General features: G+C 42.1%; 1 protein-coding gene across 1 annotated transcript; it reads right to left on the reverse strand.

The window, feature by feature from the left end:
- Positions 1-14,653: 14,653 nt before the first annotated feature.
- On the reverse strand, positions 14,654-26,236 carry LOC117560043 (autism susceptibility gene 2 protein-like; the record flags this gene model as incomplete). The annotated part of the gene is given in 11 exon segments (XM_034236795.1): positions 14,654-17,099; positions 18,066-18,336; positions 19,115-19,198; positions 20,388-20,471; positions 21,195-21,327; positions 22,731-22,802; positions 23,115-23,144; positions 23,402-23,473; positions 25,898-25,978; positions 25,980-25,994; positions 26,186-26,236. Coding segments are annotated over 11 exon segments (2,199 nt in total), but the record flags the coding sequence as incomplete, so codon positions are not given.
- Between the last annotated feature and the right edge of the window lie 1,023 nt (positions 26,237-27,259).

Below are 27,259 nucleotides of genomic sequence, written 5' to 3' on the forward strand. Positions count from 1 at the left end.
AGGGTTTTCCTCGCCGATAACTGTCCATCTTTCAAGGTTTTATCTACGAGAAATGATGAGAAAACAAGTTAAGGTCTAATTTTATGAGGTTTTTTTTTAAATAGACTTCTCGACACATGGTAGCAAAGAGAAAGTGAAATTAACCATCAACCATGGTTGAGTCCCACGCACTGATGTCAGATGCCAAATAAGGTAAAGAAATGTGGCATTTAAAGACACTCAGGTTGAAAACATACCCTTTTAAAACATGATATAAATAATTTTGTTAAATAGGTTCAAGCATTCATTCGTTATTTCGGCATTCATCAGAGAAGTTTACGATTATTTTAATCAAATGTCAACGTAAGGAACTATTTAGTTGTTCATCCCCAGTGGTGGTAGAAGTATTCAGATCTTTAAGTGAAAGTACTAATAAGCCTACGTTAATGTCAAAATACTCCATTATAAGTACAAGTACAACATTCACAATCCTACTAAGTAAAAGTACTATCAGATAAATGTACTTGAAGTATCATCATTGAAGTGAATATATTATTCTATAAATGATATATTTAGATTTGTTAGTTGTTGAATAAAGCAGCATTTTACTGTTGTAGACAAATATTATTATTTTTACAACTTTTTGTTTAAAATTGGAAAATGTGTAAAACTGTAGGAACCTCTGATAGCTATTTGAATTGTTAAATGTTCAGAAATACATTATTTAAAAGTTTCTCACATGTTTTTATTGCAGAATAATAATCTAAAAAAAGTAACTAAAGCTATTAAATACATATAGTGAAGATAAATTACATAATTACCCTTTTAAATGTAATCATGTGTCATAGAGGTATGAAGTATCAAATGGAAAGTACCTAAAATGTTCCTTAAGTACAGTAGATGTACTTTGTTTCTTTACACCCTGATTATATCATAGATAGACATACTTGATTGTCATTTCAACAAGACACAGAGTGTACTATTAAAACGAAATGTCGTTGTACTGGCTTACAGGAACAGGACAATATAAAAACTTGCTAAAATTGTACATATAAATAAATAAATAAATAATGTTTTATGTATGCCGAATTCACAAGCAGACTTTGTTCAAACAATAACAAGTATTGGCAACATTAGAGGAGCAGCACACCTCGGTAAATAACATGGCTTTGTTAAAATGAAACACTTTCCCATGAAGTTTTGTCAAGGCAAACTCTGCTAACTACACCTAGCATTACTCTTCCTTACTAGCTATTTAGCTGAATGTGTAGTGTGACAAGCTGGGAAAAAGTAAAGTTATTTAAAGTGTTAACTATCATTATGGAGCGTTCCATAATCCACATGCTGTCCGACACTGAACACAAACAACTGCCAATAATAACACGAAGCTAACGCGAAAGCTAACATTAGCATCAAACCGCAGTGTGTTTCCAGGGGAGAAATCGGGAGCGCTTTGTAATAACTAGACATCCCGGAAACGGTACACTTGTTTTATGTCTCAAAGTGTCACTTTACCGTCAGAAGGTGAGTGTTTTGTCCCTGCAGCTCAGTATAAAACTGGCTCTTCTCCTCATATTCCAGCCAGCCACAAGATGCACTTCCTGCCAGACTCGAGCGTTGACACTAGAAGCCGTCATCAGCTGATGGAGGAGGGGTCTGTGTGTGTGTCTCTCTGTGTGTGTGTGTGTGTGTGTGTGTGTGTGTGTGTGTGTGTGGTCTAGCATTAATATACTTGTGGGGAACTAAATCTGTTTACATAGTCACGTGTGGGGACTGGCTTCCCTTACGGGGACAAATTGGAGGTCCCCATGAGGGGCATCATTAATTTTAGGATGAAGACTTGGTTAGGTTTAGGATTAGGGTAAGGTTAAGGGTAAGGGTTAGGGTTAGGCATGTGTTGGTTATGGTTAAGGTTAGGATAAGTCTCCAGGAAATGCATATAAGTCAATGTAATGTCCCCTGAAGTGATGTATACATGGTATGTGTGTGTGTGTATGTGTGTGTGTGTGTGTGTGTGTGTGGTGTGTGTGTGTGTGTGTGTGTGTGTGTGTGTGTGTGTGTGTGTGTGTGCAGTGATGTAAAGTAACTAAGTAAGTGCAATTCTGAGGTACTTGTACTTGAGTATTTTGTACTTTTACACCACTACAATTCTGAGGTAAATATTGTACATTTAGTTACTTTGCAGGTATGGATTAATGATAAAACAGATTTGTTCAACACTTAAATACGACTTGAGTTACACATGCATTAAATGTAGGCCTACATGCTACCCAGTAGTAAATACACTAATTAAGACTAGTTCCACCTTTACCACCTTGATAAACACATTAATACATACATAATTATAATCAAGACGTATCATGTATATGATTCTGCAATGGGATAATGAGTACTTTTACTTTAGGTACTTTAAGTAGGCCTATATTTAGATGCCAATACAAATGTACATTTATCTGAGTAACCTTTCGAATGCAGGACTTTTACTTTTAACAGAGTATTCCTACACTGTGGTACTTCTGCCTTTACTTTATTACACCATCTGAATACTTCTTCCACCTCTGTGTGTGTGTGTGTGTGTGTGTGTGTGTGTGTGTGTGTGTGTGTGTGTGTGTGTGTGTGTGTGTGTGTGTGAGAGAGAGAGGCTGGCATGTATGCATACTGTGGGGTACATATAGTTTTAACATGAATGCTTGCACACATTTCTACTGTTGTACCTATAGAGAAAGTATTCAGACTCTTTACTAATGTAAAAGTATAGGCTACTATTACTACACTGTAAATTAAAACCTACAATGCACTGGAATAAAAAACGTTTTATTAAGTACTCGTAAACAAAGATTCAGAAAAAACACAATAGTATAAAATAATACTCAATTAAGAAATATGGCCCTGTCACTGTAAGGCAAGGCAAGTTTATTTATATAGCACTTTTCAACACAAGGCAATTCAAAGTGCTTTACAAAAAATGAAAGACATTAAGAAAATGGCATTTAAAATCAGTCATTAAAAAGAAAAGCTAATAAAATAAACATTAAAAGAAAAAATACATGGATAAAAGTTACAGTGCAGTCTAAGATATAAATAGTTCAATTAAACATTAAAAGAAAAAGTACATGGATAAAAGTTACAGTGCAGTCTAAGATATGAAAAGTTCAATTAAAAGCAGCGACAAAAACTGTACAACTATTACATTTATTATGAGATCATTTCTACTGATACATGAATGCAATATTGAACTGTTGTGTTTGGTTGCAGTGGAGCTTCATTTTTCAACTACTTTTTAAAAAGGACAACTAATGATTGCTTTTATTAGGGATCAATATGGTTATTTTCTTGCTTGAAAACATAATAAAATAGTGAAAAATGCCACCTCATGGAGTAATTACCCTAACTACATCTCAGTAAAAAGTAAAAACTCTGAAATGTAGTTGAGTGGAATTACAAAGAAGCCTGAAAAGAAAAGACTGTTAGAAAAGTACATGACCTTCAAGTTTAAATACATTTACATCATACTTGACAAGATTGCGCATCAATTCTATAAACGCCACAATTATGAATAATATTTAGGATTACACATATCAGCTCCTGTAAGTGGATGTTTAAGAAAGGAGGACATTTGGGAGGATGTCAGAGTGAGGCAACAGGAAGCTGGGTGTGTGTGCATTGAGGTCAGGCCCGGACTGGCCATCGGGAGGGCCGGGAGGTTTCCCGATGGCCTGGCCTGTTAAGTGGCCTGCTGGCCTGAGGATTTTTTTTAAAAATGTATGTATTGTGAACGCAACGCTGCGCAAATGTGGGTCTGACTCTGCCTCACAGAGGGTGACTGGCTGTCTACATGATGTGGCCTGCCGACATGGCCACTTTCATACAGATCATACTAATGCCCTCGATTGGTCTGTGTGTCATTCAAGTTCGGGAGGGTGTGTGTTAGTGTGGCGCGATAAAGCGTGCGCACCGGTTACGTGTATTGTTGTTAGCATCTGGTGCTAGCTAGCTGCGCTAACGGATATAAGGAGCTTTTTCAACAACAAGGTGGAGGAGAGTCCTCTCCTGTCAGACTGAGAGACTGATAACTACAGCTCAGGTGAGGTAAAGGACTCTCTGAGTGTTTAGATAGTTAACTTAGTCTAAGTTATCTCTGTGGGTCTCAAAGGGTTTGGTCACCATTTATGTAAACACATATTTCCATTTGAGGGGGGAGTGATTGGTAAAATATGCATGAATAATACAAACAAAATGTTAACTAGGTGAAAAAAATTTAAGATAAACTTGTTGAGAGCTCAAACTAGTCGTTGCTGCTGCCTCAAAGAGGAGCAGGGGAGACAGGTGAGGCTGGTTCAGGAGCACAGACACACTCACAACTATAAATGAACCAAAAACAAATAAATAAACAAGTTTCAATGTTTTTTCATATTGGATATGGTATGTTATTGGTTATGGCCATGTTTTTATGATTATTTAAATGTATACAGTTCTGTTTCATATGGGTGTAGTCTCTTTATTTCCCCCTCAAAGTGCACCAGATTGATGCATTTAAGTCCAACATTTTAAAAAAATCTTACCGGGGGAGCATGCCCCCCGACCCCCCTATAGGATTTGAGGTCCACCTCCACTTAAAATATGTTCACATAGGTTCCTAAATAGATTTGTACATTTTTTAAAATAGTAACCCATGTCCATATGTTTATTTTTGGGTAGTAGATTTAGAGGGCTATCACTATGGGCAGCAACGCTGTAAAAATGGACAAATAAAACTGGTAGTGGCCTGGCTGGGTGTATAATGCCCGGCCTGACTTATTGTCCCAGTCCGGCCCTGATTGAGGTGGTTGGTGTTGATGGTTATGAATGGGTGAGGGTTCATCTAAAGTTTTTTACTTTTAGTAGCTTACATTGAGACAGACTGAAGGCTTTTACACATACGGTTCATTCAGCTTTGAGTGCTTCATTTTGAACATAATGTGTGTCTGTTTGTAGCTCTTTATCTGTTCATATCCAGACAATGTATTTGCATCAGGTGACTGTTGTCGACACATTACTCAAATCATGCAGACACTCAGGATGTAACAGCACACAGTCACATTTCACTTCACAGAAAAAGCTTTTTTACTCAACTACATTTGTGTGACTGATGAAGTTAATAGTAAGATTTGGATATACATACAACATATATACATTGCTAATAAAATACAATGCTATCTGAACGATTCAAGCATGTTTATATATGCAATGCATGATTTGTCTGTAATATAAAATTGTATTTTTGTTTCCTTAATGGTATCACAAATCCTGTTTCACCTCACGCTCATTCATTTATAGACATACAACTATTTTAAGTGATAACATTTAGCAGCTAAAGAGCCAAATACTTCCTATTGATAGTAGTGGAAACTGCTCAACTGAGGTTGTTTTAAATGTGCTGTATAAATACATAAAGATTGAGATTGAGATAACCATAGATGTGTAAATAGGACACTGTTTTCTAATGAATTCACCATACTGTAAATGCTGTTTTAAACTGCCTTCAAGTGATTTATGAAACATGTGTTAATGCCACAGTGGGATCTGAGTTGTAGCAATAACGAAAAACCTCTTTCTGTTTCATATAAGTTATACCCCACGTCCATATATAGCCTATAGTGGATGTTTCACATTGAAAATGTTTTACACAGCTTGCTTTGTGGGACCACTGACAATTTTGATATAGGATTTTATAGTCCAACTGCAAGTGGGCTGATCTTTCTTGCTTAAGAAAGACCAACATGTCTCCCTAATAGAAATAGCAGGCAAGTCCTTAATGGAGGACTAATCCCCGCAAAGCCCCATCTATTCCCTGGCAGTGCATTATTAATGGGACAGTGTGGAGGCTGGTGGATACAGGGGCCTCTCCTCACTAATGCGTCCATTCCTCATTGTTAGATGTCTGGTGAGGAGAACACAAACACATGCTGCCTTCTTACACACTCGTACCTACACACTCGTACACACACACACTCGTACGACACACGTACACTCGTACGTACACGTACACGTACACGTACACACACACACACACACACACACACACACACACACACACACACACACACACACACACACACACACACACACACACACACACACACACACACACACACACACACACACACACACACACACAAGCAAAGACAGTAAGGTGTGCCATCCATGCAGAATATACTCTTAAGGGAAATTATTATATTTTTTCGTTGGCTTTCGATGTTCGACACAGAATCCTCAGAAGATCCTCCTGATAAGGTCACAACGGCAAATTAAATGCAGCCTATTGAATCCGACACCCACGCTGTCAATCAGCATTTACTAATTGGATCAAAGATTACTTGTGGCAGCTGTATAAAACATCAAACGAGTAATTAAATGGAATAATGAGAAAATAAACCTTAATGTTGCCAAGTGGGAACGCGGGCGAGCTGAGGAACGTGATTCCGCTGTGCTCTCTGAAATTATCTCTCCCCGGCTCGGGCTAATTGCTGGAGGATGTCCTCTTAACTGAGTGTGAAAAGCTGTGTCTAATTACGGCAACATTAATCAGGCATTAGCATGTTATCACAAGGTTAACTTATCAGGAGGGGCCCAGAAGCAGCTGGAGGTGCCATTTACCCACGCTGCACTGGGCCAACTGAGCCACAAGGGGTAGTGCTTGTTCTTCCCATGAATCATTTCCCAGCCCCCTTGAAGCAGGAATGAAAAATCAAATGCGACCATGTTGGATTGCACTGAGTGGGCATAGAGATTCCTCTGTGTGGATGTAACGTCCAGAATCAATATCAGCTATTTCCTGCTCATTGTGGGGCTGAAACGAGCACATTTATCCTCAGGGAATTCACATTTTTCAGGGTCATAATTTGTTAACATCTTACTTTGCAAAGGAGATATCTTCACACTGTATGAGGAATTACACGGACTGCAATAATCTGCTAAATCAATGACGAGCAATTGTGTGCTTGGTGGAGCAGTTGAGTCCAATGTAATGAAGACTGACTGCATGGTGATTGCATGCTAAATTACCCCCTAGTCAAATATGAATACAGGTTAAAACATCAGCAATCACTGATTGTGGGGAAATATTAAACGTAAACTATTTGCTACCGCTGTTATAAGCAGCATTAGTATTCCTAGCTGAATTCAAAGCATTGCAGTACATTTAAAGGTCTCCTATTATGCTATTTTTAGGCATATATTATGGGTCTCAGATATATACACATATATAAAAACATGTCTATGATGTGTTTTACTCAAAATACCAAACAGATCATGCATTTTAGACATCCCTCATATCCCTCTATTTCAGCCCTGTTAGAGAAACGCTGCCGTGATTAAACGCCATCATGTTCCAAATGATCAAGGATTATCTCTGAAACAGTATGGAGCTCAAATGCTTCTTTTCTTGCGGGTTTACCACAAGGTGAGTTCCTTTTTTTATTTCCTGCTTCTTTACACATGCGCTCTCTCCAGTACAGGTTAGCTCTGAGTGTTAGCGATGCTAATGTAAACAAAGACCATATTACGTCCAAAACAGTCAGGCATTGTTTCTGATATCAATGTTTCTGATGGGGCCTGGGTCCACATTTCCGATATTACCAGTCATATCGGACGCAAATCTGGATCAGATTGTTCCCCCGTTTTTAGAGATTTGGGTGCGGAGGAAAAGAGAGAGGGTTTTGTTTCTGACACTTTGTGAGACACACCGGGGACACATATTTATGTATAAAAGACATACAAAAGTGCATTTTGCATGATAGGTCCCCTTTAAATAATCTGTTTCACTTATAAAAGCTCACTGAAAAACGTAGGGGTAATAGCACGGAAGTGTATGTCTGCAATTTTGAGTCATCGCATGCCAAATGACCTGCATGTGTGCCGATTAAAGGTCATTCCTGGCAGCAGTTTGGTCCTGTGCCCTGACTTCATTACCAGCAGCTCCAGAGGTGTCTCATCAGGATTGCAGCAGGGCAGAGGAGCCGTACCTCCAGCAGCTCTGCCAAAGGCGTTCATTTGTCAGAGAGGCATGGAGATCACAGGCCGACAAATCTCCCACGTCTCCCAGGCTGTCAAGCTCTTTGCCTGCGTATCAAAGACAAAAGAACAGAAGCTGCGGAGCAAGAGAGCAGAGCAGCCATTCTACGTAGAGATGGTTCGCTGTTTAAACCCCCCGAGCGTGCCCTTTGAAAACGCCTATTAGCCTGGGCGAGAGAGATTACAAGCAAATAAAATTACATCCATTGTGATATTTGATTTCATAATACCCCCAGAATTATAATTACACCGCACTCACACTTTTCATTTAAAAACCATTCGCCGACAACAAAGAATCCGAGATGGGAATGAGCAGGTTGTGTATCCAGTGGGTGAGCGCACATTATCAGGCCTGTTTCACTACAAGTAACAATAATGGGAGAAGAATGGAGGCACTAATAGGAATGTAATCAGGTGAGAGAGCGGGATTTAATGATTGCAACACAGGGATTTATTTTCATCTGTCAGTCTTTTGCTCGGAGTGCTCGTTGGAAAGAAAATGTGTTTTTTTTTTACATCCTCCCAGAGGCTGCAATATGGAAGCAGATTTTATTATTTTAAAGGCCTTCTTCCTACCAACCAACACATGTGCTACAGTATATCCCCCTTCTCAATTGCAACCTGTCTGGCTGTCAGGGTAGCACCAAAAGCACAACGGTGTATTGCAGGGGGAATGTGGGGCATATGCTGTCTGGCTTAAACCAACAAGCAGAAGGGAAGAGATAAGAGACATTCTTGGGCGGCACAGAAACGAGGCACGAGAAGGGCCAGCTTGATAGCAGTACTTGTTGTTCTGATGTGTTAAATAGCTGGCCTTCAACACCCCAATCAATCGCTGAGTGAGCCACTGTGTAGCCAAGGGTTGTGTGCGATAGCCAGATGGCTGAAGTCAATGGAGCTCTGCCTGGTCTCTAGTGTCACAAAGGGATGATCATGAATCTGGCCACACAGACTGGACAAAACACATCAAATGTTGTTTGTTTTACTAAGGTAAGCTCCTATGGATGTTGTTTCAGAAAGTAAAGCTCTGTACTAATCTGCAACGGTAAAATAACATGTCATCCACAAAACATCTGACAACATAGTTGGCCTTGGGAGGCTATCATGCACAATTTTAGTTTTGGCTTGCACGACTGGCTTGTGTGATAGACGGTACATCCAACCGTGTGTAAGGATGCCTATCAACCATTGAGTGCTACTCCTTACGCCATTTGACACAGAGAAGCAGGAGGCAGCCAATAGGCCAATGTGCGCATACAAGAACGTAGACGAGCACTTTGAACGCGCTCCAAGACCTCCAGAGGCCTGTGTTGACTAATCTGCAAACAATCCGCTCTGCAAGCCCCAATGCAAGTGGAAGAACAAGCCCCTTAAGCTGTGACATTAACGAACACAGCGAGATAAGATGGGGTTTGTTATCTTGGTGCATGGAGCTCCTGCCCAGATAGGAGATAAGAGCCTTTCAAAGCATGTTTGCTGCCAGACACATTTCCAAAGAATCACAGGAGGCGGGCCTGGAATGCTGAGAAGCGCCGTCTCAGTCGCTCCAATGGGGAATATGATCCTGCTGCCCTTTTTCTCCTTCTTATTTCCGCCTCCTTTGGAATTTTTGTGAGTGAGGGTTATAACTTGTTGATGACATGAATGCAGTCTGTGCACCGCAGTGTGGACCTTCTGTGCCGAAGCAATAATAATCCAATATGCATCAAGAGAATGACCTCACACTGGGTGTTGAGTGACTTAATACAAAGTTGAACAGAAAACAATAGAATAAAAACATATTTATTATATTTGTGCATTATTTTGTATTGTTTCATATGAGCATGTGAACTGCTTTAACAGTGTCTTCCCTATGACTGCACTCTTTCCGACAGAAATATTATATTCCAAGCATTGTATAACTTTACCTATGGCATTGTTCGTTTGCAGACCCAGATGATTTGTTGCTACTGTCTAACCTGCAGGTTGGCGTACCTTGGCTGGCCATCTGAGTATTTGAGCTGCATTTCCATTTCCTATTTTCAAAGGTACAACATCAACTTTTTATCTAAGGGTCTCCGATTCTGAAGTATGTTTTGTGCCCGCAATATTAAACATAAAACTAAGTTATTTGGATTGTATGAATTCTGAAAATAATGAATTAAAGGAACCTGTTGCTTATCTAGCTCATATGATTCATGTGGAGCTTAAAATGTTATGGCTTTTGGCATAATGGAAAAGTTTTCTCTGAGATATTATAAGTGGAAATGCTGGCGCTATTCAGCCATAATTAATTGTGGACAACCTAAGCCTTTAAAAGCTGCTTGGAATTTGATTAATCGGATCGAAGTGTAAGCAACCTAAGCATAGTTTCAACACATGTCTGTGCACGTTACTATTTGACATTTTTTAACAGAAATGATCGAAATGAAAATCAAGTTTAGAGAACTCTTGAGGACAACATCAAAATGAGGTTACATAAAAACAGAAATTAGCTGGAAAGAGACTCATTTTCAGGTTCATATCTGTATCTAGTGTCTCTACTGTGACATGTCTCCATGCTTTAATGTGCTGCAGCACCTCTTTTCACCCTCTGTCTGAAACCAGAGCCCAGTCTGCTCTGATTGGTTAGCTGGCCGGCTTTGTTGTGATTGGTCAACCGCTTAGAGATGTCCCGCCCCTTAGCCTATCACGTACAATGTGGTGAGGCGCTAGCAAATAGAAGCGCAAGCGTTACGTAGTGATGTCACTATGTTCGAGAAGTAAACAAAGGAGTCCAATGGAGGCATTTCAGGCAGGGGGGGGGGGGTTGTGTGGGAGAGAAATTCCCTTTGGAGGTAACTTAATAGGGACTCTTTAAGAAAGCCAATATATTTGTTTTAATTATTTTTTCACTTTCCTAATTTCGTGCTGATCCAACAATTGAATAACGGTAATAAGCATGCTTTTTTTGTTCAAATAGTTTTTAACTATGCTTGTTATGGTGGTACATGATGTGATTTCAGGTGATGTGGAGTTAACATCCGGAGCATTAGAGGCCTATCCGGAACATTTTTAATAAGGATTCCTAATAGTAAAAGTAACTGTAAATCTACGGCCAACCAAAACTTAGCCTAAACCCATTAACCAAAATACTCAATCAGTGTGCAATGTATTCAACCAAACAGAAACCACCCTCAATACAGATGCTGTTGATGGTCTGGAGTACTGCTGGTCTTTTTCCAACGACTCTACTGGTGGTCTCAGTCCAAACTGAACCCTGGCCTTAAGGAAGTTTAATATTTAAGCTCTTTGTTTTCAGTAGAGGGCTAGCATGGTTTTATGTGGAAAGATATATTTATTTTATTTAAGAATGTGTTATTAATTCATACTCTGTGAAAACAAGCTTTTTGTCGATTTCATAACTTCATATTTGGAAAGGAAACCCTAACACATGGACGCCAGGATCTAGGTGTTGCATCTCTGCCAGCGTCGAACTGAATAAATACTTATGAATATGCCCGAACCACCAGAGGGGATGGACTAAATCGTAATTCTCATTCTGCGGCTTGGAAAAACTTCCGCCTTTCCGGATGCCAAGCGGCTCTGAGGCGATCCCAGTGATGAGCCAAAGAACGCTCTGCTAACTGAGCTCTGGAGAAATACGGTCACGGCAAGATCCATATTCAAATAAACTTCACTCTTGGCCCGTGCACACAAGCCATGTTGTCACCAGCTGGCAGTGCCTCTCACCGCCCCTTCAAATACTGAGCCACTTTTGATTAACGTCTCTACGGCTAATCATGTGCCTTGTCCGTGCCAAATTGGACAGGCCACGTATGGCCTCCATTTGCCTTGAAATCTCTTGTTTTTTAAAACTCATTGGAAGCATTTGAGAGCCTCCTTTTACACCACCCACCCCTCCCCTAAGTCTTCTCTTGTCTAGTGCCCATACATAGCACAGAGAGGGTGGTGTGGTGGCACGGTGCCATCCTGTGGGTCCCTGAATGAGAGGACTATCGCTGCCAGATGCACCCAGCTGCATAAATGTTATTCATTTTTTATGGCTTGTGTACATAATATAGCCAATGTGGGAGATTGTGACGTTCCACTAAAGGCTGGAAAAATCCTCAAAATTGAATCAAAGTGGAAAACTTATTTTGGCTGCCTTCTTTTCCATCTCCCTTAATTCTCTTCCACTCCTCCCTGTCTCACACCAGGCTCCTCTGTTAGTGATTCTCCTTCTCCAAAGCTCCTTCTACAGCCATAGCGGGGCTGGTGTGTGACACAGCCGGGATGTTTGTCATAGGTCCAGAGGTGCAAAGACATTAGACAGCACTTTGTCACCAGGGGTCTGGAATTCACACCATTCGGCTGTTTCCAAGTCAGCTCCTTAACCGCTGACTGGCCTGGTTTCCGTCAGCTGCTGCTCTGTTGACATTGAGGGCTAAAAAAAGATAGCAACATGGAAGGGATGTATGCTAGTAGCCTTTTTAGGTGGTCAAAACAAGCACCGCGACAGGAATCCACAGCCAAACCCCTTGACTCGCTGCTCCCTCCCTCAGTCCACAGTTCAGATATAGTTTAGTGGTTTAGCATGGCTCTCGTCAGGGCTTGCTAACCCCCGCAGAGACATGGGCTTGAACTCAGAGCAGAGCCATCGTCTCTCAAATCACCAGGCCCGGCGGAGGCCCCAGCAATCCAAATGTGATCATGGCAGGGGCCTACCGTCTCATTACCAATCTCCATTTCAAAACAGCCTTCAAATGGGAACTAATGCATTAGCTCTCGCTAGGGGAAAATTCTAGGGAGCCACTACATAGCGGCTCAAAAACGCTTTCATACATGTTTTATCAGCGGGGGGATGAGTGAGCAAGGGAGAAAGGGAGCCTGGACCAAACCATTCATTTGTTGCCCATCTTATTAGCTTGGCACTGTGCTATTAGCTGCCATTGTGCTCTATAAAAGCCCCTTAGGCCTGTTCCAGTGTTCGCTGAATCTGGGGTGAGCTTCGAGCCATGCAGTTTTTTGGAGGTATTTGAGACCATGAAAATTCAATCCTAAACCCTCGGCATTGAGGTTTCTCACAGATAAATGAAGAGGATTAGTGGAACAATCAAACAATGTCTTACCTCAGATACCACCATATCCTATTAATTGGGATTACAGTGGGGAAATGCATTAAAAAACACAATCTTGTATCACAGTCAAGCTGCTACATGAAGCCCTGTCATTGTAACAACGTGCCTTCAAATAGGAAATGTGTTTAAAAATTGTGGAAATAAATATAGAAAATCATGAAATAATCGCAGCAACAAACAGAGAAAAGAAAAAAGCCTTGACATGTGAAGAATAGCGTTGGAAAAGAGCTGACAATTGCAGAAGCCATAATAACCCACCTTGGGTTGGATATGCTAGGCGAAGTGTCAATTGATTCCCTATCTGATGATGGACTGTGTGCTGAAATAAATTGACCTTGCCAGACGATGAGTGAAATTGATGGAGCTTTTCATCTCCGGAGGGCCGTTCCACACTCAGCCGTAAAATGGATAGAGCACAGGACAGAGTGATTGAGTCGGGGGAAAACGTAAGGTGTGTTTTTCTTCTACCAAAGCTTGCTTGGTAAATAATAGTTACAGAAAAAATCACTATGCCGTAACGAATACAGGGGTTAAGTACCTGCTGTTGACTAGATGATTAGAACTAAAAGCACACAGGGCCAAAGTGAAGCTAGCCACTGACAGATGCTACCCGGCGGAGGAATATGCGGCTCTATTACCAGTTGCTCTAAATTGAAAGTGATAGTGATTTAAGTCTTCCCAATACGCCATGCCCATTCTGGAAAACAGCCTTTTCAAGGAGCACTTTTAAGAAAAAAACCCTGCTGGAGTGTGTGAGACACCGGAGCGCCATTGATTTTCAATAACATCCCCTAATGACCTGGCCACGGTTTGATCCACGCTGTCATTACGGGCTGATACCATGGGACAGGATCGGTTGGTCTTACGGCACACAGCAGCCAGATGAGTAGTGAGGGCATTAACAGGATGAATTGGCCGTCTCCTGACAGGCGGAGAGCACAGCCGAGCTCTTGTCAATAACAGGACGGGGCGCCTCAGGGATCCCTGCACGGCCCACTCCAGAGTGCCATCCGGCCTCATTAGAAAAGCAGATGAGTGGTGAGCATGAGGCCGATCCTCCTCCATCCGATAGCCTGCCTCCCAGGCATTGCTCCTCTTAATGAGTCCAGACCGCGGGTCAATATGCGGCTGGGCTGCCAGTCAATACCGGTTACCTGCAACACAAACACTCAAAACCTGCTTTCATACAAAATCAATGTCCTATTAGTCCCTCCATGTATTGCCTTGGCCCAATCTCATCGATCCCCCTCTGAAGAGCTGTGCAGCACATGTATGACAGATTATGGTCAAATGATTTTATGGCTCAGGCTACTCTGCCGGCCAAGCCTGTTGCCTTTATGTTTTCAACAATAATGGCTTGATATCAGATGAGCAAATACTCTAAATGCTGAAAACTGAGGCACAAGCGTTATTGGCAAACCTATCAACCTCACATCAACATTCCCCTCAGTCGGTTTGGCTCAAAGACAAATCCAGTGCTCGTAGTCGGCACTGACAATGGATAAGGAACCAAGAAACAAATGTATGACATTAGGTCCAAACTTTATTCCGTACATTTTAAACCAAGAATGTTCATTTTCATTTTTTTGCACGCCTAAAACTCTACTTGTTTTGTATACAAGAGTCTAAGAAAAACAACTGCACAACACCACAAGGTTGACAGAGAAAGTCCGTTTTGCCGCCCACTCGAAAAAGTGTCCTTCTTTTCTGTCCGGGGCTGGTCCAGTTTTTGACTTGGAAGTCTTTTCATAATTCCATCATTTTCTATAAACACGTGTTAATCCAAGTGTCTCTCGTATCACCAGTATCGTCCGCTCCGTCCGGGTTCATAAGGGTGCTGTGTGCTGCTTTGCATAGATTGCAGATGATCCTTCTAGGCCCCCTTACAACACCCTCCAGTCAAACACCCATTGGCCAGGCTTGTCTGTTTCCATGATATCCAACAGGGACGTGATCCCCCATGTTTCATTTCATTTCATTTTTCTAGAAATGGTTAAAAAGACTAATAAATGTACACGGTCATTTTGCAGCGAAGAAATATCAACAGGTTATTTACATCAGTTTTCTTTACAGAGACTGAACAAAGACCTCATAATATATATTTATCTGCATATCTCAAAGGCAAAACAATTGAACAAAACAAAAATCCGTAATGTAACTTTGTACATTTTCATCATTGAGGATATCCTGGTACCATGAGGTTAAATTACTGAAAGTTGAAATGAAATCCAGTCTTTACAGTGGGTCATAATGGATATGTCTCACAATCAACTGGGATAAATATTGTAAAAGGCGTAATGCACAAAATACATACAATTCATAGAAATGATATCTATACATGGAACACGGTTAGGAAATGTACAAACTCATTTCAGGACCTCTCTTTTCGCACAAAGCTGAAAAAAGGTATTTGATTAATATATTAATAATTATCAAATATTTAAGCCGGATATAAACATACACATATTTATGTTCTCTTTACCGACATTGTTCGACCTCCAGTCCGTTAAAAATAAAGTCATGTGCTTAATCAGCCTTACACACCTTTACTTTGTACAATCATACCCTTTCCCTTAGGGAGGTTTGCTCTCTCCTGGTGAAGAGCAGTGCATTTTGTTCACTATCGGAGTTCAGATTAGGGGGCTGAAAGACTTTCTAAGAAGCTACCGAGCCTCTACCTCTTTGGGGTTGCGAGACGGGGAGTAGTCCCGGGGGTCCTGGGTGGAGGTGAGGGGGGTAGTCCTCCTGGGTGAGACTGGCCTGGCACTACCAGCTGGCACAAGGGGTGGAGGTGCGCTTAAAGCGGCTGTAGGGGGTGTCCTGTTCATGGGGCCGTTGTGTCCCGTGGAGGGGCTGAGTCTAGGGTAGGGCATGCCGCCTAGGTGGGGCATAAAAGGGGCCATGTGGGGTAGATGGCCCTCCATGGGGGACTGGTGCAGCTGATGGAGGCGCGCTCTGTCCAGCTCCTCCCTCAGATGGATGCGCTCTCGCTCCTCCACCTGCTGCCTCATCCTCTCGTGCTCTCGCCGTACCTCCAACAGGTGCTCGTGGTGGGAGTAGTCGTGCGCCTCCCTCTCGCGGTACGCTCGCTCCTGCTCGTACATGCTGGGGAAGCGGTGTCCCTGCTCCGCCCTGAGCTGGAAGTCCATGCGCCGCTGCAGGTCCAGGCTGCGGTACGCCTCTCGGAGCGGGTCCCATGGGAAGGACTGGTGCGGGAGGCGTTCCCTTCCCGCCATAGGACTCACACCCATAAAGGGAGCCATACGAGCCCGATCTAGCACATTAAGGCTGCCCATCTGAGGCATGCCCCCCATTGAGAGAGGCAGCGAGTGAGCCATGGGGACGCCGTGCATGCCTTGAACTGGAATGTCACTGCCTCGATGTAAGGGGAGAGGGGCCTGGTGGGATAACGGCGGGTGGTGGTGGTGAGGGTTCATAGACTGGCCCATTTGAGGAGGAAGAGTTTGGGGTTGTGGTTGTGGTTGAGGTGCAGGCTCAGAGCTCACCACCACGACCTCCTGCTCCTCCTTCCTCTCCTCCTTAATCTTCATGTCATTTTTCACCTTGTGGAGGAGCTCTATCGGGGGCTCCTTCCTGTCGCTGTCCTTGAGCGTAGGCGGGGGCCCACCTGCCATCTTCATGCCCTGCTCGTTGATCACCGCCTTTGAGTAAGGGGACGGAGATCGTTGAGCGGGTTTGATGGAGTCCTCTGAAGATCTCCTCTCCAGCATTTCCTTGCCCGGCGAGCGGCTCTCCTTCACCTTCACGTCGCCCTGCGAGGAAGACTCTCTGTGGCGCTCCAGCAGCTCCTTCTCCGCCTCACGGACCCGGTCCACGCTGCCGCTATGATGTCGACCCGAGTCACAGGAGTTCTGGCTGTTGGAGCGGATCAGGTTGCTGATCTGGTAGCTGACCGGCGCCGAGGCCGGAGACGAACGGTTGGAGTGGCGATTACGGTCCACAGAATCCCTGCAAGGACATAATGTATTTAGGCAAGGCAAGGCAAGGCAAGTTTATTTATATAGCAACTTTCAACACAAGGCATTTCAAGTGCTTTACAAAAATGAAAGACATTAAGAGCATAAAGAAACATATTATAAAATGGCATTTAAAAACACTCATTTAAAAGCAAAGATAATGAAACACGAATAACACAGGTATTGTTCATGACTAAAAGTTACAGTGTAGTGTGAGATATGAATATATCAATTAAAAGCAGTGGCAAAAAGAAAAGTCTTCAGCCTGGATTTAAAAGTAGTAAGATACTTTAGTTAAGATACTTTTCCAAAAATGATTTATCGGTTATTATCATTATCCTTAAAAACATCTAGGTGACGATGCTCTTGTGTACTGTCTTAACTTTAACTTAATGTTTGGTAGATTTTACAAATTCCCATCAAATGTATTTTTGACAATTTCTCTCAGAGCTGCTTGTTACCCGTTTTGTTTTGGATACATCAATTTCATTTATTTAATTTTCCAGGGATACGACTGAAAAAACTGAAGGATTGGCCCTATTGTGCTCATTTTCAGGTTCACATACTTCCTTGTACTTCCTTTATGGTTCAAAAAGTGCTTTGTTTTCCTTATACTACCTGTGCAGAACATTCATTTATAAAATAGCTTGTTTAGATGCTATTGCAAGCTGAACATGGATCTGTATGATGCCATGTCCTCGTTATATTAGTTATGTTTCTGGAAATAGTCACACTTTTTGTCCCTTACATTTGTGTGTGATTGATTTACCTTCTTCACTTAATGCTTAAAAACAAAAGTGACATTTAGTGGAGCGTCAAATGGCAGAAAAACTGTCAAGTAATGGCATTTTGGCAGATATGTGTATCCTTGTGACTATTATTATTATATGATCTGAAATAATAATCGAAAAGCCTCCAAACAAAAGCATAACTACATTTACGTCGGCCTTAAACTCACCTGTCTTTATCCTTCTCCTCTTTCCCGACAGACGAGTCTCTCTTCTCACGTTCCCTCTCCCTTTCTCTCTCTCTCTCCCGTTCCCTCTCCCTCTCTCTCTCGTGGCTGTTGGCCGAGCTGCTCCTCTCTGCGTCGGCACTTTTGGGCCACTGTGGCGGGGTGGGGAACGATGGCGGTGTGCGTCGAAGTCTGTTCCAGGTGTCGTGGTGGGGGCTGCCGAACGTGGGCATTCCTCCTGGCCCCTCTTTAGTGCCAAACATGTTGTTGGACCCTGGAGAGATAAAGGGGGGGGGGGATGAGACAGGCGTGGGACCCACTGTAAGTTAATTGGGCACAAAACCTTCTTGAGGACACATAAGATGAGAAAGACTCAACAACAAAAGCGGCTTTTGTCTTTGTCTCTGGAGGTTCTCTCACTGAATCTGTTTGAAAGAGTTAGAGGTTAATGGCTCCCCCCACCAGAGAAAAAAAAAAACTACTCATTTGGACTTAAGGGCTTCCCCCCCCCTCACCTCCCTTTCTTTCTTTCTTTTTTTTTGCACTAGATGAACAAGGGAGACTCACTTGCCCATTGGAGTTGAGAGGCTGTGAGAAGCCAAGGGAGACCTTAGCATTCCACAGCATGTCTATTCCAATCACATCCATTTTCACAACAGGCTTTGGCACACAAATAGGAGGGATGAAGAGAAAGAGAGAAAGCCATAGAGAGAATGATGCAGGGGGGGATAAAGCCCTCCATGGTGGTGCAGAAGGGGCTTGTCAAATAATTAATTGATGAATTGCCACCAAACAGCGGCCCTGAGAGACCCTGTTGGCAGCAGCGCCGCCAGATTAAAGCCAGACTGTTGGGGACGTGGTTTGTGGATGAAGTGGAGGAGGTTTTTGGGCCTCCCTGAGCTAGGGACTGTTTTGACACAGAAACTAGAGCTAAGTGTTTTTATTTCCTCCCCTCCTGGCTCTCCCTGTGGTCTAACGCTCTAACTGCTCTGTTACCGGCCACAGGGGCCAGTTTGAAAGGGGTTGGAGGCGGAGAGGGGGCCAGCGCTTACCAGGCGAGGGGTTGCCTAATCCTCCGAAGGCACTGGTTGAAAGGTTGCCGAGGCCGCCATAGGAACTGGAGCGACTGAAAGGATCTGTAAAATGCCAAACAGGGATTAGCAAAAAATGGGGGGGGGGGGGTGCTGGCTGGCGGTGCTCGATCCGACACCAGCTCATTCCACTCGGCTTTTCTCTTACAAGCGAGCTGTGATTTCTTTTAGCGCTGCCACCCTAGCTCTCTGACTGATAATCCTGCAGTGGCCAGGTCGCTGGAAGCTGGATTCACTAACTGGAGAGGAGACACTGAGGAACACTGCCTGATGGGGGACATTTCTACTTAAGAGTTGTTGCTCTGTGCTGAAAATAGACAATAGTGAGTAGGACAAGGGGAATTAGAAGCTGTTAGAATTAGACTAGACAGACCACAATGGTTTAATTGGGAAAAAAAGTGTTGGTTGGCTCCAATGTCGCAGACTACAGCCTGTAAAATTTAGAAGAATACCACAAACATTTTACCCTGAGAAGTTCATCAACTGATAATTTGCAGCCCCATTTTAAGACAGTGAAAAATCCATCAGGAAAATGCAGGACTTACCAACAGATTAGGGTTTAAGGATTTTCAGCTCGGGGGTTTGTTAATGTATTAGAAAAGACAACAATTAAGAAGTCTCCGCTGCCTCACACATGAATTCCCCACGCAGGAACATTTTGTTCGCTACATCTTCCTCCTCAGCGCACCATGTATTCATAAGCACAAAATGGATTGACTCGAGGGCTTATTCCATGAAATCAACTTGCCTCTCTGAAGGCGTCGGATGGAATGGAGGAAAAATAAATGAATGCATAAAACATAATATTAAATGGACAAATGAATCCAATATTATCTACCCTCAAATTACTTTGCAAGCATATAGAAAACAACATATGCTGCTGCACTGCATATAGCTTTTGCAAAGAAATAGGGGATCGCTAACTAAGTATTTTTAATGACACCAGACAGTTATTTATCATAATTATGTATCATAATGAATGTATGCCATTGCCGTGATCTTAAAGAAATGCTGCAACGGACTGACTAAATCGGCCAAATGGATTCCATATAACCCTTAAATGATTTAAAAAAAATGATAAAATCTAGAAATACCTATGCTTCAAATTACACCCTGGTGTCTTGTGATGTGTTTTAATCAATGTTGTAAAAGAGAGAAAGTGAACGGGTGACGAAGAGACAAAGAGAAGGAGGAGATACATGTATACAAAATAAATAAATGTGGGGTTACTTACACTTACCTGCCAAATGGCTAGGAGGCAGGAAGCCGCTGGGGTGGGGGACATGGCCGTAAGGAGAGGGGGCGGGGTGGCCTGGGCCTATCGGAAAAGAGAAGGTATAACAGTGTTATTATTATTATTATTATCCAGTTATACTTTCTCTAAGTGGACATGCAGAGAGAACATGTAAGTCTTCTTCTACAGAAACTACTCTAAAAATGTAAATGTGAGTATATATTAACACATATTTTCTGCATCTGAAACTTGTTGGATATACATTTAAGCTAGAGGATGCTGCCATTGAGCAAATGAGCTATTGATATTTAGCTTTCACGTGAGTCTATAGCTGCTTATTGAGGTCATTTCCTGACTGTGCAACAAGCTGGCTTCTTTCACGAAACACTGTTACCATCGCACATATTCCATGAATTGTTAATGAAAGAACCAATTACAGCAGTGCCTCTGACACACCACTGCATAATTACCAGTCAAAGGCTGTTTCGCCTCTCTGTTGCCCTCCAACGCAGGGCAAATCAGCCAATTACCTCACTGAGAGTCATCCATATTCATAGACATATCTGACTCCCTTTACTGGCAAAACATTTGCTATAAAAGCACTATAATTAAGTGAACATTACATGAGAGGAGGAAAAAAAAAAAAAACCCTGATGCAAGTTCATTACAGTGGTGACGGAGTAATTGCAGCTAAAAACGCTAATTTACATAAAGACAAAAATGGCACTGGAAGGGTTTCGGAAAAGGATCATTTGAGTGTTTTGAATAATTTGTGTTGTCACCATGCATTGGAAAGTCCTTACTGACCTGAGGAAGAGAAGAGGGGTCGTGCCAGGTCGTGAGGGTATGGAAACCCTGGGAAGACTCCAGGAGCTGGGGGGCGACTGAACAGGTCCAACTTCCCATTCATGTCAAGTTTGTGAGGATCCAGCTGCATTTGCTGCAGTCAAGAGAGAAGCAGAGTGAGACAAAGAAAGGACATTAGGTGTCTAGACAGTACCAAACGTTTCCAGAGGCAGGATTTATCCTCAGCTACATTTAGTGAGAGATCAGAGGAAGACAGATACATCAACAATGGCTCCATGTCTAAAATTGTAGCTAACAGTGTTATACAAATATATGTATTGATTAGAAAAACTATATCATTGTTTACGGGGGTTCAAAGCCCAATAATGGCCGACACCATAAGCATAAGCAGAGGATCTCCATGGCGAGGCCACACCATCCTCCACACAAATATTTGTGTCTGTGTCCAAATCATCAATACAATTACATAAGGTGCAGGATTGAGTCCTAAAACACGGAAATTAGTTTTAGAAATTGATTACTTCCTGTTCCCTCGTCTCAAAGTCAATGTGTTCTTGTTAAATTCCTGAAATAATATCTGTGGCAAACACTACCTTAAGAGCATTTCATGTTTGCTTCTACAACATAACGTGTGTCAGTAAATACCCCACTGGTGGATTTAAAACAGTGGTTGTTAATGTGTCTAAATGAGACTCCTAAACGTCATCAAGCAGAAAGTTAGCTTCCTTTAGCTTAGCTTTGGTGATAAGTAGACATGCGACTAGGATGTTGTTCTTTTATAGCTTAACTTTAACTTTTTACTTCTGGCAATTTGATTTGACTGAAGCTTTACACATGTCTTAAAAACAGCGGTTGCTAACAAGTGGCAAAATGAGACAATTAAAACTCATCATGCGGAGAGTTAGCCGCCTTTAGCTTAGCGGTGTTGATTTGAAGTGTGATGTAGTTCCTTTATAGCCTTAATTTAGCTTTTTACTTATAGACATTGCAATTATGCTTTATGCTATTAAGTGGTGTTAAGGTGCAGAAATGATCCTGCTGAACAAAATGTGGAAGTATTATAAACGTGTGTTTGCCACAGATCTTATTTACTGCAATATTGTGAATTTTAATGGAAAAATCGCATTGTTCTTTGTACGAGGGAGCTCTTGCGATGCTAACTTCCGTGTCGGCCTCCACAAATAAGTAATCACTGAACCACTCTACACATATACTGATTATGTGCTATAAATGTAGTGGTTTTTGATCGGCCTATTTCTATTTAAATGCATTGAGTCATGCAGAAAGCCTTTAATTCTGCTAAGAATTAATGAAGAAAGATTTGTTATCATTATTAACCTTAACAGCATTTTGATATCCGTCATTTTTCGCACCAAGATGGTCTTTCTGAATCTTTTAACACCATTATAGATTATCTTACAGGTAACAATCCAACTATGACATGACAAGCCTCACTTATTCCTTTACCCAATACACTGTTTCTGGTTTTACATGACAGCAGGATTCCTGAAAGACATCGTTATCCGTGTCACGCACCTTCATTTTCTGCTGGTGGTGGTAGATCTGCCATGCGATCTGGACATGCACTGCGCACCACTTGCCAGGTTTCTAAAAATTTAGAGAGAAACTGAGGTTAGCCTGCTGGCTTTGATATAAGGAGCTAAAAATGGATTCTGGCATTGAGATTTTCTGGCCAAACTACAAAGTGGGAACTCGTCAGAATTTTTCAACCAGGCAACGGATTAAGAAAAATCTAACCCTGACTTTAGCCCAATGAGACCTCAAAGCTACCCTTAAATTCAGCCAAAACCATGAACTTCCTTGATCAGGAGTGTTTGAAGAATTTGCAGTTTTAGACTTTGTGGCCTGGCCAGAGAGATGAAACATTCTTTACAAAAGATGGACAAGACAACCACTTACCCTGACGGATGTCCTGTATGGATCTGATATCTGTATGGACAAATGGGCAATCAATAATGTAAACAACACATATAAAAAGAGGATATGCAGTTCTGCAGGCTTAAAGAATCAACAGTATTTCGATTCTTCATTTAATACTGAGTCTCTCTTTGTGTCCATAGATATGCATGAGGAAAAGTCTCGACAAGATGTTTGTGCAAATACATGCATCCACATCTCTTTGAGACACATACAGGGTGTACAACAGGAAAAGACACAGACTGTTTCAGGATGCTATCGATGCTTACCCGTGGATCCTTCTGCAGGAGTGTGTGAGGTACTGCTCCAGGACGTCCCCCAACGTCAATGGGATTAGATGACTGACGGAAAGAGAGACAAAAGGAAACAGAAACATGGTTAGATGTTCGGTAAAAAACTCAACATTCACAGATCAGACACCTTAAAGAAAAACGGGATATGAATTCCAAGGTGTTCACATATAATGTCATTTCATAATCTATTTTTTAAGCCTTTTTTGGGGGGTTTGAGAATGACGCTTTGAATGTCTGTCGTCACAGTTCCTCTTTTTGTATTAAATCAACTTTATGAAATGAATTTAACCTTGAGGCTTGCAGTGGAAATTAATTTATTCAACCACTGAAGCCCACACATCTGAACATATTCAGCAGATAAAAACTAATTGTGAACTTAGAAAAGGATTACGTCTGTTTTTTATGAATACATTTAGATTTATTGGAAATGTTTGAATCACATGAGAGGGAAACAGTTTTACGCATGTATTTATCTACTAGTGTTATGCTAATTGTATTATTGCAGCCTCGCTGTTATCTGTTACTCTGCAGAAATACCAGATACAAAACAAATGAATACATTAATGTATGTATTGTAGTCAACAAATATTTGGGCTTATTGACAGCTAATGTACTCGCTGTTTATAGCTTGTATCTTCACGGTTGATTGCCCTTATTGTGCGGCGCTTCGGATAAAAACGTCAGCTTAATGAAATATAATATACTGTAATGAATAGACGTGCTGTGCAGCCGTCGAAGGATCATTTAGAGAACGAATGTCAGCGTTATAAAACGAAGCTTTGAACTATATTCTGCACGGATACACAGTACAAACAAATCAAGATTGATACGCGTTGCATGGAAACACGAGAAACTGAAAACACTGTAAGACACTTTAGCTATAGTGGTGCTAGCATCCCTGTAACCCTATACCCTCCTACAGTACAGCTCACTAATCCTCAGCGACTGCTTCTACATGGCTGATGTCAGTAGATAAAGCCGAGAAGATGCTGCAGGCGCTGAGCCGCGTCAGAGAAACACATCTCCCCCATCTCTAAGTCTTTGGAGTGCCTAGATCAGCCTTATTAATCCATCCCGACACGTCATGGAGAAGAAGATCCTGCAGGGTGACCCCCCCCCCCCACTAACAAACACACATCCCAAGCGCCCCCTCCCTAGCTACTCTCCAGGAATACTTAGCAGGGGCTTTGGACACATAAGACTGTTCCAAGAACCATCTGGAGGGGCCTTCCACAAAAGGGCCCCCTCCACGACAGAGCCCCCTGGGAACCGGGCCAGCGGATTTAGGCCAGCTTTGATTGGTGGCTTACACCGGGTCACAGCCGCTGGGCATCTGCCAGACAGACTCCTCACACCCCTCCTCACCCTTCCCCTCCCCTCACATCCCACACTGCCTCTGCATATTCTCCCCTTCACTCTCCTAAACATCACTTTCTCATCTCTGGCATGGCCTGTCTTAGATCAGTTCAGGTCCAGTCAGGTCTGACAGAGTATTATAGATAGATTTGTGGATTTAAATGGGGTGCGGTGAGATTTATTACTATCTTGTTCACATCTTTGGTGTACGAAGCTCTGCTGCTTCTGTCAACCAAAGACAGAAAACAGAAGGTCTTTTTGTTTTATTGAAGAGAAACTCACTTTGGGATTCTAGCCTTCACAGACCATTTACATGGTATGCACACAAACCTTTATAACACACGACAGGAAAGGGAAAACCCAAAAGCTAAATAGGGCCTTTTATTTTAAACGTATTACTTCATTGTCTTATCTGCGCTATTAGATAACGAAAACATTCTCAACTATTTCTCATAACTACATTATTTGTCACGTCTCACAGGAGGGTCATAAGTAATGTTTTCTGTTCTATACCAGACCCATTTTTAAAATGTATCGTCCCAGACAGGAAATTGGTATGTCGTTATTATGGTCATTTTGTTCCTTTACGCATAAAATGCATATCCTCCGCATATTTTTCATTTGAAGGTTACATTACTCTCTCTCTTATCTTGATCGCCCTCTCTCTCTCTTATCTTGATCGCCCTCTCTCTCTCTTCTCTTGATCGCCCTCTCTCTCTTTCTCTCTCTTCTCTTGATCACCCTCTCTCTTCTCTCTCTCTTCTCTTGATCGCCCTCTCTCTTCTCTCTTCTCTTGATCATTCATCATCATCGGTGTGTGTCTGTGTGTGAGAGAGAGAGTGTGTGTGTGTCTGTGTGTGAGAGAGAGAGAGTGTGTGTGTCTGTGTGTGTGAGAGAGAGTGAGTGTGTGTGCTCAAAACTACTCTAGCTAGTCTCTTGTTGCTAAATGAGTTGCTCTAGTGAAAGTAAGTGTGTACAGCCACTCTTTACATGCAGTAGGACATTTAAAATGTGTTTCTATGCTGATAAAAGGGTGACTTTACTCGAGTGCATGTCATTTTATGAAGCATTGAGTGGGTGTTTCAGTGGTGTACAGGCTGAGGGTGTGGGGCTGACCTTGGGTTGGAAGGCTCCTTGCAGCGAGCTGAAGGGTCCTGAGTGTGGGAGCATCGGGGGCATGCCTGGCATGGTGGGGGGGGTAGGAGGGGAAGAACTGGGGAGGAAAGAGGAGGACAGCGAGATACAAATTAAAAGACACAGAGCAAAATCAAACAGAGATACGTGTAGGACTCGTATGCACACACATCACCAGAAACGCTCTCGGGCAACATTCAAATGTGTCAGATATTTGATTTGCCAAATGCAAATAACACATTTGAATAAGAATGACAAAAATAAACTCACGTTTGAATGTCTGATGAATGGATTGTCCAGTTTGGGGGTGTATTTGTCGAACTGGAAGAAAAAAAGGAGAGGAACAAATTAGGAAATAAAATCCTTCATGTACTGTACGAGCCTTAAATAATAAGCTTTCATTACTTTCATATTACAAAAGCAAAACACATGATCAACATCTGTAGCTGGTTTGGATCCAGAATAATAAACCCTGGAGAAAAGCAGCTGGCTTGCACCGGTCATGGGTTTACTCAAACTGCATGGTCAGATAGGCAGTTAAATTACTAACAATACGAGCGCTTAAGCACACGGCCAAGATGAAGACAGCCTGCATGATTTTCCAATTGAGCGTACAGAGGTTAGGCGTGAAGGCCCGGCTTGTGGAATCAGACCATTTTAAAACCAGTTGTTTCTATTCACTGGAACATTTGTAGAAATGTGAATCTAATTGCTTTTGACTGCCAGGGCCTTTGTTTTTCTTTTCTTCGCAACGAGCCCCGATGGTATGGTTGTGAGGGGAGTAGGTGGAGACATACAGCTTGTTTTAGGTGTTAGAAATCCAGATTCAGACTTAAAATGAAGGCCAAATATCTGTCCATAAAGTCATGGAAATCAAAACAGTTTTGCGTCTGTCTTCTATGATTCAAGCTGAATCATGTAGATGACATTTGCATGCGGTTCGAAGCTAATTCAGGACAGATCAGCATGAAACCGAGGAAGCTTTGACATGCTGAAATTGATGTGAGGAAACCTTAGAGCTAATGCCTACCAGAATAATCTAGAATTTGCCGTAGTATGAAAATATGTTCTGCCCTGAACACATGGGAATCTAGTCAGAAAGCTGAGAAGGGTTGGAGGGAGGGAGAGCCTCATGTATGAATGGTTACTTTGTATGTCTGTTCTCAGGCCAATACTGGCGCTTTATTTTGAAACAGGCTAATTACAAGTGACACTAACTTATTCCTATTCCGCAAATACACAAACCATTTGCAGGTACTTTTTGCGAGTGTTTTCTCAAAGCTCTCTTGGCAGGAGCAGATGTTTTGGGTTTACATAAAGCAGGGAAATGTGTGGGTATGAATC

Source organism: Gymnodraco acuticeps, unplaced genomic scaffold (genome assembly GCF_902827175.1).
Source record: "Gymnodraco acuticeps unplaced genomic scaffold, fGymAcu1.1, whole genome shotgun sequence".
In the NCBI taxonomy this organism is placed as follows: domain Eukaryota; kingdom Metazoa; phylum Chordata; class Actinopteri; order Perciformes; family Bathydraconidae; genus Gymnodraco; species Gymnodraco acuticeps.